Source organism: Ipomoea nil, unplaced genomic scaffold (genome assembly GCF_001879475.1).
Source record: "Ipomoea nil cultivar Tokyo-kokei standard unplaced genomic scaffold, Asagao_1.1 scaffold0465, whole genome shotgun sequence".
NCBI classification, from domain to species: domain Eukaryota; kingdom Viridiplantae; phylum Streptophyta; class Magnoliopsida; order Solanales; family Convolvulaceae; genus Ipomoea; species Ipomoea nil.
Genome location: NW_017616893.1, coordinates 1427160 through 1444155, shown reverse-complemented (window position 1 = coordinate 1444155; position 16996 = coordinate 1427160). Strand labels below are relative to the sequence as shown.

At 35.9% G+C, this 16996-nt stretch overlaps 2 protein-coding genes and 1 non-coding gene across 3 annotated transcripts; 2 read left to right on the top strand and 1 right to left on the bottom strand.

Moving 5' to 3' along the window:
* Window positions 1-5098: 5098 nt before the first annotated feature.
* On the top strand, window positions 5099-10118 carry LOC109173195. The gene is made up of 6 exons (XM_019322488.1): window positions 5099-5438; window positions 6277-6555; window positions 6643-6816; window positions 6917-7023; window positions 8224-8555; window positions 9221-10118. Exons 1-6 carry the CDS (start codon window positions 5325-5327, stop codon window positions 9787-9789), a joined length of 1575 nt encoding a protein of 524 aa, XP_019178033.1. The 5' UTR covers window positions 5099-5324; the 3' UTR covers window positions 9790-10118.
* Window positions 10119-10731: 613 nt separating this feature from the next.
* LOC109173194 (pentatricopeptide repeat-containing protein At4g30825, chloroplastic) lies at window positions 10732-14841 on the bottom strand. Its single transcript, XM_019322487.1, has 3 exons — window positions 14668-14841; window positions 11580-14610; window positions 10732-11131 (listed from the first exon to the last, which is right to left on the bottom strand). Exon 2 carries the CDS (start codon window positions 14585-14587, stop codon window positions 11759-11761), a length of 2829 nt encoding a protein of 942 aa, XP_019178032.1. The 5' UTR covers window positions 14588-14610; window positions 14668-14841; the 3' UTR covers window positions 10732-11131; window positions 11580-11758.
* A 1818-nt stretch (window positions 14842-16659) lies between these two features.
* TRNAN-GUU lies at window positions 16660-16734 on the top strand. Its single transcript has one exon. It is a non-coding gene; the product is annotated as a tRNA-Asn (tRNA).
* Window positions 16735-16996: the final 262 nt, after the last annotated feature.

Here is a 16996-nt window from a genome sequence, read left to right as displayed (position 1 = left end):
ATAATATGTTAACTGCATATACATAATATGTTAATTATAATAGGCACATAATTTATCCCTCTATAACCTTGATTACTTTGGAATACGGGAGGTGAATTCTTAGATAGAGAACTTGGGTTTGCGGCCCCTATGGGGTTGCTCCAAGAGAAGTCCATATGACCTCTATTTTGTTGGTTGTACCCTCCATAGGCTTGGCCTTGTCTAGCATACCCCACCACATCTATATTTGCTCAATAATTTTGGTAAGAATATAGGCATTTGAATCCAAGAGATAGCATGATTGAGATGCATGGTAGCCTCCACAAATGACAGAACGAGTTACCGTAGCCATATTTTTAGGGCTAAAAGATATAGAGGGTTGACATTGTTGAGCTTGATTGTCGAGAGAGGTGTCAACCACTCAACCAATTGAACTCATTGATTGGTTCCTTGCACCACTTGATTGAACATATGTTGAATAACATTAAGTTGTGCTTGAAAAGCCATATTCTCCTCTACCTCAATTCCTCAAACATCTTAGAAGGTCTCTCATTCTTTGGTGGGTTGGCCCTTTCATTGTACCAATATGTGTTTTTTTTTTTTTTTTTTTTTTTTTTTTTTTTTTGGTGAGGCCAATATGTGGTATTAGCCGAGATGATCTCTATCATTTGTTCACCCATCTCCGGTGCCATGTCTATGAGTACTCATCCCAGAGAAGATGTGTATAGGATAGCCTTGGAGTTGTCTAAAAGTCACTCATAGAATGAAGAAATGAAGTCTCCTGGTGTAAGCAAATTTCTGGGACATTGCCTTCTCAAGTCTTTAAACCTTTTTCATGCATCATATGAACTTTTGTTGCCAAATTGTTGAAAATTTTACACTTATTTCTCGAGCTTGATGGCTTCAGATGGGGGACAATATTCTTGCATGAAAGCATTGTAAAGTTGATCCCATGTAACAACGTGGTTAAATAATAATGAATTTAACCAACTTAAGGCTTGATCCCTCAAAGAGAATGAAAACAACCTAAGGTTAATTGCATCTATTGCCCATTAGTACCACATTCATCTTGATGGTTTGGCAAATCCTATCAAAGTAATGTATGCCTTGAGGTCTTCAAACTTGAAAACAACCTAAGGTTAATTTCGACTCATTCGAAATCATCTACGAAATATTGCTTCATTATATTTTCAATTTTTTGAAAAATAATCAACATGTAATCTTCGATCACCATCTACACGCTCACGGTGAATCACTCTATGATGGGGAATTGAACATCCATGACTTGAGTAGTTGAGTTGATGACTTGAGTAGACATAATCTCCAAACAGTAAGTCATGACAACGTTGTTGCGAGCATACTTAGTAGTGCTTGTTGTTGTGATTGTATTGTAGCAATGAGATGATTGTCATCCTCTTGCGAGGATGAAGATGGTTGTCAGGGTGAGGATGAAAATGTGTGTGGGGGATTCATATCTCGGGATTGCTATGATGAAAGGATGCAAGATAAGTTTAGATGTCATGTACTTATATATATCAATATGATATCTTTTCCAAATCCAAAAGACGATTGCTTTCAACTGTTGGATTAAATCACAACCATCTTAGCCCTTCATTGGTATGCATATCTTTCCAACACACAATCCAATATCTGACATGATATCTTTTCCAAATCACAAAAGACAATTATTTTTCAACTATTAGATTAGACCACAACCTCTTAGCCCTTAATTGGTATGCATATCTTTTCAACACATAATCCAATATCTGACATGATATCTTTCCCAAATCCCAAAAGATAATTACTTTCAACCGTTGGATTAGACCACAACCATCTTAGCCCTTAATTGGTATGCATATCTTTCCAGCATACAATTCAATATCTGACACGATATCTTTTCCGAATCCAAAAGACAATTATTTTCAACCGTTGAATTAGATCACAACCACCTTAGCCCTTAATTGGTATGCATATCTTTCCAACACATAATCCAATATCTGACATGATATCTTCCCCAAATCCCAAAAGACAATTATTTTCAACCGTTGGATTAGATCACAGCCATCTTAGCCCTTAATTGGTATGCATATCTTTCCAACACACAATCCAATATCTGACATGATATCTTTCCCAAATCCAAAAGACAATTATTTTCAACCGTTGGATTAGATCACAACCATCTATCTTTCCAACACACCATTCAATATCTGACATGATATCTTTCCCAATTCCCAAAAGACAATTATTTTCAACCGTTAGATTAGATCACAACCATCTTAGTCCTTAATTGGTATGCATATCTTTCGAACACATAATCCAATATCTAACATGATATCTTTCCCAAATCCCAAAAGACAATTATTTTCAACCGTTGGCATATATCACAACCATCTTAGCCCTTAATTGGTATGCATATCTTTCCAACACACAATTCAATATCTGACATGATATCTTTCCCAAATCACAAAAGACAATTAGTTTCAATCGTTGGATTAGTTCACAACCTTCTTAGCCCTTAATTGGTATGCATATCTTTCTAACACACAATCCAATATCTAACATTATATCTTTCCCAAATCTCAAAAGACAATTATTTTCAACCGTTGGATTAGATCACAAAGGTATTTGCTTTCAATCTATATAATAGTACACTACCTCTACATAATAAAACCACAACTCTTTGAATTCTCGCTCCCTCTCTTAACCATTCATATAACTATTTGTATTCAATATTCCTCTCCATTTTCTTTGGAAAAATGTCCAAGCCACACAGAATTCGAACTTCTTCATATTCTACTGAAGAAAATCAACTCGTTTGTCATGCGTATGCTGATATTTTTCAAGATAAAATTAAGGGTAATTATCAATTTGGTAGGAGATGAACAGTGCAACGTCAAATGGTGAGAGATGAAAATGTTCATGCTACACCAAAATTTTGGTGCAATGAAGCGTCGTTGGGCAATGACACGCCATTTTGCTCTCCATTATAGCGCAATGGCGTGCCCCTTGTAGATGCTCTTAGTATGGAGTATTCAATAGGTTAAGTGGTGCAAGCGTCCTGTTGCACCCATGCGGCGTAGGCAGGGTTGGACGTCGTGGAAGCAGCGTCTCCGGAGTTGCTGCCGGCGGGGAGCTCCAAAACCGGCGATGGGCACGGATGTCCTCCACCTACGTACCCGAGTAATCCCTGCCCGCGAAGGAACGGGATGAGCTGCGTCCTCCAAAACAAATAATTGCGATTGGTAAGTTTTAGTGACACAAAATGGTGTGCACTATTTAGGGAGTTTGGGTTAGTGTTTGGGGAAGAAACGGTGGTGGCGGTGAGGGTGCGCTCGGAGGAACTCTGCGACATGATCGAAAAACGGAAGAGAGAATCGATAATGGGAGGAGAGAGAATCCTAACTGGCTAACTGATACCAGATGAGCGTGGAAAGGATTGATTCATTGAATAACAAACTCTGAATACAATAAATACAATCAGAAGAGAAGCCTAACTAATAGGCTTATGACTAGGCAAGCTATATAACAATACATAATAATAACTTATTCTAACACCTCCAAAGACGATATACATCTAACGAATTTAGTGTTTGTGTTATGTGTCATCAATATGTGTTATGACTTTTGAGTCATCAAGTTCTCAATGAAGGGTGTTTTTTTTTTTTTTTTTTTTTTTTTTGGTTAATATATGTATTAAAAATAATATATTATTTTTTAAAATCCTAATTATCTAAAGTTACTAATGAAAATTTACCTTTTATTTCTTTTTTTTTTTCCCTCCACACTTAAATAGCTAGAAATGCAGCTATTTACCTCAATCAAACTAATCTTTTAAAATAATACTCCGTATTAATTTAATTGAAGCTGGTGGTCTATATTTTTAGATTTTCAGTCACTAACTCATGAAATTTCAAAGGAAAATATAAGAATATAATGCTCTTTTTTTTTCTTTTTCTTTTTTTTTTTTGTGTAAAATATGAGGTGGTCTGAGTCTTTGTTCGTGTAATGATTATTCGCTTCGGGAGGTATGAGAGCAGGTTCAAAGGGAATATCACCTGTGAGAATTGAACGCGGATTATTTCAGAATTCTCTCCTAAAAAAAGAGCTCAAATGACACTTGAACTACCCCGTTGGGTTTAAGAATAGAACACATTGAAAATGCTTCAGGAAACATGGTTGGTAAGAAGGGACCACCCAAACACATTTTATTACAACTACTCGTTCTCAAGGGATTCCATATTTCCATGATTCTATCCGTCCATTTCCAAAAATGGAGCCTTTATTAAATTCGAAAACTAATAAATTATTTACCATTTTTGCTCTTAAGTACCGCCGATGTATAGATGCTATACACCGACAGTAAAAGAAAAAATGTCACATCATTAAAAACAAAATCAATATTAATCAGGTTCTTTTTTATAAAATATCTAAAATTTGTATTTTATTAGGAAACTCTTTTATTTCTAATTAACAAAATATATATATTTTTTTATTATTATTATAAGGAAGGGGATACCCTATATACACACTACTTGCCTCAAGTGAGGTTCGAACCTTTCACCTCCCATTAGGAAATTAAATTATTTTTGTTAATTAAAATTAAAGAATTCCCTCTTTCAAAAAAAGAAAAATTTAAAGAATTCTTAATTATAAATATAATAATTTAGAAATTCAGATCAATTAGATATGATTTGTAGATACCAATTAGAATTCTTAATTATAATAATTTAAAGTAAAGAATTCTTAATTATAATTATCTAATCATCTATTTGCACAAAACATGAATTACTTAAATATAATAATTCAGTGTGTTAAAAATGTGTAGGAAATTAGATATATAATAATTAAGTAATAAATATGTTTAGAAAAGAAGATATATTTTGTTAATTAAAAATAAAAAAATTTTTAATAAAATATATATTTTTAAAAATAGACTCAATTAATATTGACTTTGTTTTTTAATGATATGTTATCTTCTCATTCACCATCAGTGTATAACATCTATACATCGGCGGTGCATAAAATATTAATTCTAATTTTAGCATGAAATTGTAATAAAATTTGTAGATTTTTTTCCTTCAATGGGTCGTACTATAAAGCACGTGTACATAATTTTTCCACTTTTGCAATTCTCACAGAAAGCAGGGATCATTTTCCTTTTATTTTTCACATAGGGTTTTTGGATTATTCAATTCTTCCTCTACTTGAAATCCAATTAATTTGATCCCCAATTACTCTTCTCGGTCCTCTGAATTTCAGTTCTCGTTCACAATTTCAGTTTTCAGTTTGCTTTCGGGAAACTTGATTTTGGTTCGCTTGTTCAGTCGATTAAGTCTTTAGTGGAAATGGCATCGTTTGGGGCAGTGAAACTGGAGATCGAGGACCCTCTTGAAGACCAGCATGCACCTCTCAGTAAACGATCGAGGCTTTCTGGTTCTTCCTCGTTGTCATCTGATCAGGTCTTTCATTTTCCTGATAGTTAGATTTCTTGACATTTCCGCCTAAATTTTATTGTTTTTCTTTTCCGGAACTTGATTACATTTTTGAGTGCTTGAAGTTGTGTTTAGATATAAATCCGCGCTTTCCCCTAGAAAGATCTGAGTTTGTGCTGTTATTGTTTTAGTACATGATATGTTTACAGCTAAACGAGTTGCAAATTTGACTACTCTTATTCTCTAGTTGTGCTTTTGTAATTTTAATATATATATATATTTTTAATAAAGCTCAGAAAGAAACTGAAAAAGCTATTTGGTACCAGGAAAAAGAGAAAAGCTGAAATGGGACTAACAATTGTAGGCTGTGATATGTTTGGTCCAGATATGAAGTGCTTTAGCTAATTTGATTTATTAATTTTTATGAAAATTTCTTATGATTTCTAAATCTGACCAGCCTGATTTAATTTGTTTTACCAAAATTAAAAACAAGGGAAAATAAGTAAAATAGAACAAGATAAAAAGAGATTTTGCAGTTTATTTGAAGTTGAATATAGTCCTTGTTTGTTACAAGGTGTGTAGTTACGCATTTTCAAGGAAACTCTTTGTTACAGAGCAAAGTTAAAGAATGGGAGATAGAAGTGCAAGAGACTGCTCTCTGTGGTGGGATGTACTAAGTCATTGGGTTGGAAATGTTGTATGGAGTAAATTATTAGGTTACCAAATGTTTTATATTGTTAGATTAGGAATACTACTATAATAGTTGTTTTAGGAATTAGAGATTTTCCCTATTTCCGTTCTGAGATGTAATGAAAATTTCCCACATTTCCATTTACCTTTGCTAATATTTGCTATTATTGAACAGTGGAGCAATGGAAGCAATGAATTCCAAATCCCACCTTCACAATACAATCCACTTGATGAGCCAAGCCCCTTGGGTTTGAGGCTGAGAAAGAGCCCATCACTGTTGGACTTGATCCAGATGAAACTCTCACAAAGCAATGCTTCACCCATGTTGCCTACTTCAAGTGATCAAACCTCTGGAAGCAAGAAGGAAGAACGGGGTTCATCTACTTCAAGTGGAACTGATAAATTGAAGGCCTCAAATTTCTGTGGTTCACTTCTAAAGATAGGCTCCTGGGAGGTATCTTACTAAAAAAATTTCTGTATTATTCTGAGTTTTCATTTTTAAAATATTGTACGTTTGGTCTGATGTTGACGCATCTGGCAGTATGTGTCAAGATATGAAGGTGATTTGGTTGCAAAGTGTTACTTTGCTAAGCATAAAATTGTTTGGGAAATTCTTGAGGGTGGGTTGAAGAGTAAAATTGAGATACAGTGGTCTGATATTATGGGCTTGAGAGCAGACTGTCCTGATGATGCTCCGGGCACTTTAACTGTTGTGGTAATGCTGGTTGTTCTTTCTTTTATACTCTAATCAGCATAACTTCCCAGTTCTCATGTAGAGTTACTTTGCTTAACAGTAGTGGTTTCTTGTGATTCAGCTGGTTCGACAACCCCTTTTCTTCAGGGAAACTAATCCACAGCCCAGGAAGCACACTCTTTGGCAAGCAACAACAGATTTTACTGATGGACAGGCTAGCATAAATAGGTAAATAATACAAAATTTCTAGCATGGCAATGCCAAAAGTTGTTTAGATGCATTTGATGTTCTTTTTTGCAGGGTTGTAAAAATCCCGCCTAGGCACCCATAGGCCGTGGCGATTTCCCCCTAGGCTCCCGCCTAGGAGACCGGCCGCCTAGGCACCCGCCTAGCGCCTAACTCGTCCGATTACGCCGAGTTAACTTGTCAATTTCTGTCGAGTTGGTCGAGTTAACCCGACCGACTCGACCTTGCTAATTTTTTCCATTTATATGACATATATACACTCGTAGACTAGTTTGATACTTTCAATCTTTGGATGATTGAAGTATTTGGGTATTTCATTTGAGTTTTTTTTTTTTTTTTAAATATTCTTTTGATGTTATGACTTATGAATTGTCATTATGTCATTTATTTGGATGTGTTATTTGATTGAATGTTGAAAACAGCCTCATTAAAATTGTCAAATTGCAAGTCTGCTACTGTTTTTTTGGCGACCGCCTAGTGCCGCCTAGATTCCGCCTAGGCGCCGACTAGGCCGCTTAGGTGCTAGGCGCTGCCAGGGCGCCCGACTAGCGCCCAGTGCCTACTGCAACCATGCTTTTTTGTTTACTTCAGGCTTGAGCATAATTAACTGAAGAGTTTTCTGTTTGTTTTGTTGCCTATACCTGTTGTTGCATTTTCATTGCAGTTCTATATTTCCACATTTAGAACTTTGTAAAGATGTGAACCACATTCTTCTCTTTTATGCTGTTAGATGATTAGATTGGGTAAAATCTTTTATGTTCTCTTGTAAATTTTTTACATCTGTGATCTTTTTATTTTGCAAGTTACATTTTCTTCTCTGCATACAAATAGTTTGCTTTTATCTTATTTGCGTAAGTTTTTTTTTTTTTTTTAAATAATATAATTTTTTAATTTATTTAATTAATCACACTTGTATGTCTTTCTTATTTAACTAAAAAGCTCAACTGGAGTGCATTTTTTCAGTGAAGTGTGTGTATGACTTTTCTTAGTGGTTTCTGAGGCAATGATTGGAAATGACCAGTTTACTTATTGGTTAATAAAGAATCTTTGGGCAAATTCTACTGTACTTTGCTTCTTTGCCATTATTATCTCTTTCTTTTTCCTTGGAAATGTAACACCATTTGGTGTTCAAGTAGTCATCTGGCCAGTAACAGATTTTTTTTTTTTTTGTGGTCTGATTAGGCAACACATCCTACGGTGTCCACCAGGTGTCTTGAATAAGCATTTTGAGAAGCTGATAATGTGTGATACACGACTTCTCTTTTTGAGTCAGCAGCCTGAAATATTAATGGATTCACCATATTTTGAGTCTCAACCTTCTCCTGTTGAAAACTCTAATGACCTCAAAGACCATGGTTTAAATCTACTTTCTTCTGCTAAAGGATCTCCTACCACAGGTGTCCAAAGTATAGCATCATCACCAGCTGCAGGACAATCTTCTATAAGTTTCGAACAAGATCTCCTCAATGTAGCTCCTGAACATTCTTCCAAGGATGCTCCTTCTCCCAGCTCAGGTTGGACCTCTACTGAATGCATTTTTGAGTTTATCTGCCACATTGTGATGGCTTTTTCTGCTTTTCTTTTTAACCCTATTTCTTTGGTTGGAATCTTCTTGGAGGAATATGTTATAGCTTAATGACATGTAGCATAGTTAATCAAATCAGACTTTGCTGCATGACTTTAAAGTAGTCTAAATGTTGGTAAATAAGCTGTGGTATTTGAAGCATATCTGGTCTTACTGTCAATGTTAAAGTTGCATGCCATGGTTTTTTTTAATGTAAATGTCTATCCATGCATTGAATGAGAAATTGCAGCATTGGGCTCTGTAATTGCTATGTTTTCCTGTTAGCATATCCAACTTTGGTTCTTGCTGCATATTTCTATAACCATGGAATGCATTAGTGATATATTTTGTTTACATCATAATAATTTGTAAAAATCTAATACACAAATCCTAATTGGTATATATTTATGTTGTCACTAAATATATGGAAGTCTGCAATCATATCATGTCCTCTTGCTCGTATTTTAGTGAAAGTTACACCATCGAAATATAGTTATTCTACAACTTGTGTAGAATGTGGTTTCCAGTCTGGAAGATGGAGTTTGACTGACATGAATACATACAACACATTGTTGTGTATTTCAAAATTTTTGCTGAAAATATTGCTTTGTGTAGTGATGGATACCCGTGCAATTGAAGGGAATGGAAGAAATCTCAAAGGAAATGATTCTCTACGGCGAGAATGCTGGGAACAATTGAAAGTGACTGGACTTCGCCCATCAATGTCAATGACTGACCTTGTAAACCATATAGGAAATTGTATTTCGGAACAGGTAAACTCGGGGAATATGCATTCCAACCAGGCATCAGAGTGTCAGGGCATACTGGAGAACATTGCTCATATTTTGATGAGCGATAATCAATCTGCAGCAGCAGCAGCTTCGGATGAGAAATGTCTGATGAAGAAGGTGAATTCCCTTTGCTGTCTCTTGCAGGATCCTGCCACAATTAACAATGCCCAGGTTGATGAAGAAAAACATTTTGGAGTAGTGGCCGCCTCACATGATGAGGAGGAGGCTAAGACTGGGAGCGGGAGCATGATGTGTGGTGGAGAGGACAGTAGGCAGGCGGCAAGCATCCCAAGGAGAGACTCGTTTGCTGATTTGTTGTTTCAGCTTCCGCGCATTGCTTCTCTTCCGAAGTTTTTATTTGACATTGCCGAAGATGATGGAAACCAACCCTGATGTTGATGCTGATAATCTCGGAAAGAAAGACAGGTGTGGTATTCGGAAATTTATTTTGATGAAGAATCCCCCTTCCTTAGATTGGCTTTCCGTGCATGATGCGATGCATGACTTGTTGTTCCTGTTGTACTATTTATTATTGTTTTATTGTTAAGTGTATACAATACAATACACTGTAAATTGATTACATTACCTTCAGGGCAAGTCCCCTTCAGGCGTAGGAACAATAATTTCAGTCGATGTTTTCCTCGTCAGGAATCAGTGTTAGACTGTTAGCTACCAATTTATTGACTCACTCAAAACATTAATATATACTCCAATCCGTCTCATCTCTTTTTATGTGTTTGCTTTCATTATTTATTACGGAGTATTTAATTTAATTTTTTTTACTTCGTATAATATTAAGTTTATAGTATTAATATATAAAATAAAATAAAAAATTACACTCAAGTTATAAGAATATAAGAGCATTCATAGTAGTTGATCCTCAATGCAGTATTTGAGGGGTTTTTGTAAGTGAGATTAAAAAAGAGAATATGGGAGGGGAGCGCCTGATAGCCAGGCAAGGTTGTCACAAGTTATCCAAACTGAGTGCACCATGCATGGTGCACACGGTTGCACAGCATAACGGTTGCACCAGGTTGCTCCCTATTTGGGAGGTGACACTGCACTGTAACAGACTACTCAAACAAAAAAAAATGTAACCGATTTTATTGTTAAAAATCTAATGGAGTAATAGCCAAGGTAATTAAACAATCTCATTGTTTTATTCGGATGCCAAATTGCATCATCACAACTGCACGTACCTTTATTCTCAATAGCATCCTCCACATTTTTGTGTGGTGCCGTACGTGCCACCCTCTATCTTTTATACCAAATCGCTCTTCAGTCTTCAACTCGTTCATGAAATTTCTATTCAAGTCAGAATATAACACAGAGACGTACAATAATTGTTCGTGTTACGAAAGCTCAACACTCACTTAAAACACCAAATGGCGAGAAGCAATACAACATTTTCTTTTCTTTTGAAAATAGCAATACAACATTTATTAGTACAAGTAAAACACAAGATACAAACAAGTTGGATAAAAAAAAAAAAAAAAAGGGCCAAAACCTTCACTCCCTCCTTGTATATACGTTGTTGATTCATATGTCAACTCAATAAAAAGAATCAAGGCAGCAGCAAGAGAAGTTGCAGGTTAACGTAATATTTTGTGTGTTATGATGGGATTGCACGGCGTTTGAGCTCACCATCACATCTTTGAGAATGTCTCTCTTGCCTCATTTTCTTTGCTTTCTGCACAGTCAATTCCAAACTATAGTGCAGCTCTGGTATGGCAACCTAAAAAATTAAATAACAATCCCTCAGATGGATGAGGTTAGCTACAAAGAGCAAAAGAATCGATAACAATTTTAACATTTCTAGTATCTATCATAGAAACAACTAAATGGCAGGGTAATGTTATGGCCTTTGTTAAGAGTCCTACATTGATAAAATTAGAGAGAGCATATGGGTTTATAAGACTATGAGCTAATAGATTAGATTCAGTCTTTTAGTGTAGTTTGACCCATGTGCATTATAGCCCAATTCAGTGACACTGACCCAATCTTAGATTTTTTTAATAGAACGTCTTTCTTGCTTTATGAAGAATATCTATCTTTTAAACCGTACTTGTAAAAAAACATTCTCATTCAAATCTTTGTGGACGAATAAAAAGGAAAACCTTGTGTTAACATAACATGGTGTTCCTAATATTTATTAGGAACCAAGCTGAAGAAGAGGTGCTTACCATGCCTTTGGTCATCCTTATCTGTATATATAAATGCATTGGTAATGTTTGCAAGCCAGCTTCCTCTGAAAAGGTTTATTGGTCTGTTGGATGGTAAGCTTGAGCCCGGGATTGTTGGATGTCAATAAATAGCAGAGGCACACTGTTATAACAAAAGAGTAATATTATGTGCAGTGGTATTAGACCCCTATCTGCTTCATCCACAGGGACCATCTCACAGCCTCCAGGAACATATCATTCCGTTGCAATGCAGTGATGAGGTTAGTGTAAGTTATTTGGTCTGGTTCTATTCCATTTTCTCTCATTTCCTTGATCAAAGCCACAGCATCCTCAACCATTCCAGCAATCCCATATGCCTTTATTAAAGTGTTATAGCTGCACAAATCAGGTCCAAATCCAGAATCTTTTAGTTCCATTAAAATGCCAGAAACTTCGTCAATCCAACCTTTTGTTCCATAAATATTAATCATAATGTTGTAGGTGTAATGATCAGATGCACAACCAGATTCCTTCATTCTCAGTAAAGCATCACGGAACTTCTCCATTTGGCCTTCTTTCCCATAGGCATCCAACATACAATTGTACGCTTCAAGAGTGACCGTAAAGCCTCTGAAGTGCATTTTCCTCACAGTCAATGCCATATTGTCGAGGTCCTTACCTTTGCCATATGCAGCTATGAGTGTGTTGTAAGAGATGGCATCAACTAGACCACGCTTTTGAGCCATGTTGAAAACTTTCCTTGCCTTTCCAAGAAGTCCAGATTTACCAAGAACATCTAGCATAACATTGAATGTCACTGTATTGGGTGAGTATCCTTGATGAATCATCTCGAAGAAAAGTCTTGAAAGCTCATCAACTGGCAATGCTCGGGCACAACAATTTATGACACAGTTGTACATCTCCTCATCCCAAACAACTCCACTTTTCAGAATTCTATAATAAAGATCTGCCAATTTGTCATTCAAGTTGCACCTCTGATAAATTCGAAGCATATATCGAAGCAGATACACATCTGGAACAATGTTGTTTTGCTTGTCCATGATGTCCAAAACAGCACATGCTTTTTCTAAAGCTCCAGATTTGACATACATTCTTACCACAACACTGAAGGCTATCATGTCCAAGGCAATACCTGAAGTATTTAGCTCTAAGTAAAGATTTTCAGCCTCAGTGAACAAGTTCTTTGAACTGTAAATGTCAATCATTGTGCATATTATGTGCAAATTAGGCATATCAGATTTTGGCATGCAAGTGAATATCTTGACGGCATTCTCTGGATGACCAAAATCTTTGCATAAGCAAATTAGTAAATGGTATAAGTTGTCCTCAAATTCAGAATCATCCCACAGCTTTTCATTTAAAATTTTCAGCGCATCAGTTATCATGCCATTTTTTACATAAGCCATGAGAAGAGTTGAACACGACGTCTGATTTTTTAGGACATGGTCATACAGAGAGCCCTTCAAAACCAAAGGCACTTTATCAACATGTTCAACCTTCTCATATATTTGTAAAAGAATGGCAAGGATGGAAGATTTTTGGCAACCAATCATCACCATTTCATCAATAATCCTTATGGCACCCTCTTCTCCTCCATGTCTAGCTTGCAAATTTAGCATTGTGTACAAGTTAGATGAGTTAGGCTTGTACCCAATGCTTTTGAGTTCTGCAAAATACCTCTCTGCCTGCTTGTAATTGTTTGCCCGACCCCAACCTTCAATCATGGACCTATAAGTTGTTTCATCTGGATCCACTCCAAATCTTTTGAGGTCCTCAAACAAGCACTGGGCAGCATCCATATTTGATGCCTTGCCATATCCAGTGATCAATGTGTTGTATGCAACTATGTTTGGGCTGAAACCAGCTTTGAACATTAAAGCCAAGATCTCTTCAGCTTTATGCATCTTGCCCTGTTGACTATAAGTGTTAAGCAGAACCAACCAATTCTCCTGATTCAAGACCACTTCATCTTCTCTCAAGAAGCCAATTACATCTTCAGCTTTACTATACAAGCCAGATCTCGTGTATATTGTAATCATAGCTGAGTATGCAGATTGGCAGCTTATTTTAAGATCCCTCATCTTTGAGAATGTAAATTCTGCTTCCTCAATATTCCAACGTTTCTGGTAAAGGCTCATTAGCATCCCAATAGTAGCAGCATTAGGCCGAACCCCATTCTCCAACATCATGTGGAACCACTTAGAACCCAACTCCACAAGCCCTTTCTTTTGACAAGTATAGATAAGTGTATTGAAAACTTGATAATTAATCTCACAGCCTGACTCGGAAATCATTTCTTTGATCACTGCTTCAACTTCACCCCAATCTTCTCTCCTCCCCAAAACCCGAAAAATTAAATCATAAGCAGTAACATTTCGCTTCAACTTTCCATTTATTTTCATCCACTCAAAAAATTTTAAAACTTTCCTATCACTACACTTCTCGAGCAGCTTCAACTCTGCATTACACTCCTCTAAACTCAAGTCAAGCCTAATGACGTTAACATCAAAATCAACTACATTTTCACTATTTACTCCACATTCAGGACTTTCCACATCACATCCAATTCTCACATCTAGTTCATTTCCAAGTTCACAATCTTTCCTCCTAAAACTCCGCCTCGTATTCAAGTCATTGCTTACTTTCTTTGCACTTTTAAACCTCTTCTTCCAAATATCAAACTTCCCTTTTCGGAAACCCGAATTTGAATTCAAACTTTCCAAAGTAGAACCCTCATTCCCCAAATCCTCACTAGTGGAACCAATCACATTATCTTCTTCCAGACCCAATTCAGACTTATCCGAAACATCAGTGAATGTTCGGCAAACCCTAATGGGATTTAAATTACAAATTGGGTTCACTACAAATGCACCAGTTAAATGAATATAACCGGAAAACGGCGGAAAACAACAACGATCAGTCAACTGAAGAGAATTTACCCTGAAATTGTTGAGCTTCTTGGATTCAAATGAATTGTCAAGGGAAAGTGAGAGGTTGAAAGAAGCCATCAAGCAGGATGCCTGCGTAGAAACTGATTTCTCGTTTTTATTTACATTAATTCATCCAATATGGAGAATTAGTTGCTTACCAGGGAAGTGGAGACAGTGGAGGAGAAATGAATCAAGCAAGCATGATTACTATACAAGAACCCAAGTACATGTGTGGATGAGGACGATTGTAAGGTGTTGATGACGCATGAGTGGATCTCAGAATTTTGAACATCATCAACTATTCAACTAATTAACTAGCTGCTCTTGTCCAAGACAACAATCAAACTTACCTTATACTTTTGATTGATTCTCACATAATATAATATTAGTCTAGTTAATACTTAAAATTCTCCTCGATTATAGTAGTTTTTCTCAATTTTGTTATAAACAATTTTGGTGTCATAAACTAATCCCAGACTTTTGCGTTATTGCTCAATATTGTCCTTCATTAGGTAATCCGTTAAAATGGGTCAAATTAATAATTTCAAATTTAGGTCTTCCATGCCCTTATCGAAGGAGGAGCCGGAGCCAGAAAATCGTCGCGCTCGCCAGCCACGGAAGCTAGAAGGCGTGGGCGTGGCGGAGAATGAGGAGAGGGAGGAGGAGGAGGAGAAAGACGGTGCGAGGGAGAGTGACGGCGTGGCATCGGCTAATTTGGTTCTTCGGAGACTCACCTGGGCACCGTCATTTTGGAATTGTAGTAATAAGAGGGAAGAAGAGTGAGCGGATGGCAGATCGCGGCGCCGTCGTCGGTGAATCTGTGCTTGGGAGTTCCTGTCTGCGACTCTCAAACAAACGGCACGGAAACATCCCCGTAGTAAACTCGGAAAGAGGAAAGATTCGAAGATCAAAATTTGAAATTACTAATTTATCCCTGTACTTAACACCCTTTTGATGGAATACCTACGAAGGAGAATATTGAGCAATAACACAAAAGTCCGAGACTAGTTTATGACACTAAAGTCGTTTAGGACAAAATTGACAAAAACCACTATAGTCGATGACGATTTTAGGTATTAACTCATTTGAAATTACTAAGTTATCCCTGTATTTAACACCCTTTTAACGGATTACCTAACGAATGACAATATTAAGCAATAACACAAAAGTCTGGGACTAGATTATAACATCAAAATTGTTTAGGACAAAATTGAGAAAAAATACTATAGTCGAGAACAATTTTGAGTATTAACTCAATATTAATTAATCATAATAAATTATTATTTTTTTCAGCCAAAAACGAAATAGATCTTAAAAAAACAAAAAAAAAAACAAAAAAACAAAAAAAAAAATATAACTCAATTAATCAAAAACCAAATAGATATTATTACTGCATACTAAGCATAAGAGAACTAATACAATCAGATAGGACGTAATCCACCAGGACTATGTGGTCTAATGGTATTTGGGTTGGACTTCCATTTGGAAGGTTGTGAGTTTGAGCCTCGGTGGAGGCGTTATTGGTTATTGGTTCTTTGTGTTTCGAGAAAGTATATGAACAGATACTACAATGTAACAGAGCCAGTACCATCCAAAAAAATACCTCCTAATGTAAATACAAGACACTCAATTAAAATATTTATTTATTTATAAATCTATTATGTATATATTAAATAACCTCAATATAGTGTTGAATATGCGAGTTTTACTAATATTCAAACTTGTCTCAATTGTGATTATCAACTACTTGAATTTGTCCTCTTAAGATTTGGGAAAATCGGATAACCCATGTTACCCGATTGATTACTATTTCTAATTATTATTCACACCATCCAAATTTCAAATTAAAACTCAAAAAGTTTAATACAAAATTTTGAATATTCAAAATAAAATTTAAATATCATTGACTAAATTTGATAAGCACGTATCATCATATTATTATCACTCATTATTAGCATATATGTAAACTAAAATGAAACAAATAAAACAATTCAATTTCAAATAACTCTGTACATTCTGACATAATATATACGGAGTATAGAAATTAGATTATGATGCATATTAAGCTCAATCGGATTGCATCTCCTCTAAATGGTTTGCTTTGATTGTCCGAGAACTATAGAATATTAATCATATTTTGTATCAACAAAGCTGGAATAGCTCAGTTGTTTAAAGCGTGTGGCTGTTAACCACAAGGTCGGAGGTTCAAGCCCTCCTTTCTAGCGTTTATTAGCATACTTTATTTTTCCCAACCCAAAAAACCACACCCGGTTCCAAATTTGAAGAAATTTCTCTAAGAAACCACACCCGGTTCCAAATTTGAAGAAATTTCTGTCTTGTAGAGAATATATAAAATGTTTCACTTTTGTAAAGTTTTTACCAAACCATTCGACCCATACGGCATTGGGTAAATCCTATTTGAAGAAATTTCTCTAAGAAACCACACCCGGTTCCAAATTTGAAGAAATTTCTGTCTTGTAGAGAATA

Excerpts from the sequence above, each read along its gene's own strand:
- LOC109173195 (XM_019322488.1), top strand. The coding sequence starts at position 5,325 with ATGGCATCGTTTGGGGCAGTGAAACTGGAGATCGAGGACCCTCTTGAA. Across the intron at positions 6,556-6,642 it reads TAAAGATAGGCTCCTGGGAG|TATGTGTCAAGATATGAAGG; the intron begins GTATCTTACTAA and ends CGCATCTGGCAG. Across the intron at positions 6,817-6,916 it reads CGGGCACTTTAACTGTTGTG|CTGGTTCGACAACCCCTTTT; the intron begins GTAATGCTGGTT and ends CTTGTGATTCAG.
- LOC109173194 (XM_019322487.1), bottom strand. The coding sequence starts at position 14,587 with ATGGCTTCTTTCAACCTCTCACTTTCCCTTGACAATTCATTTGAATCC.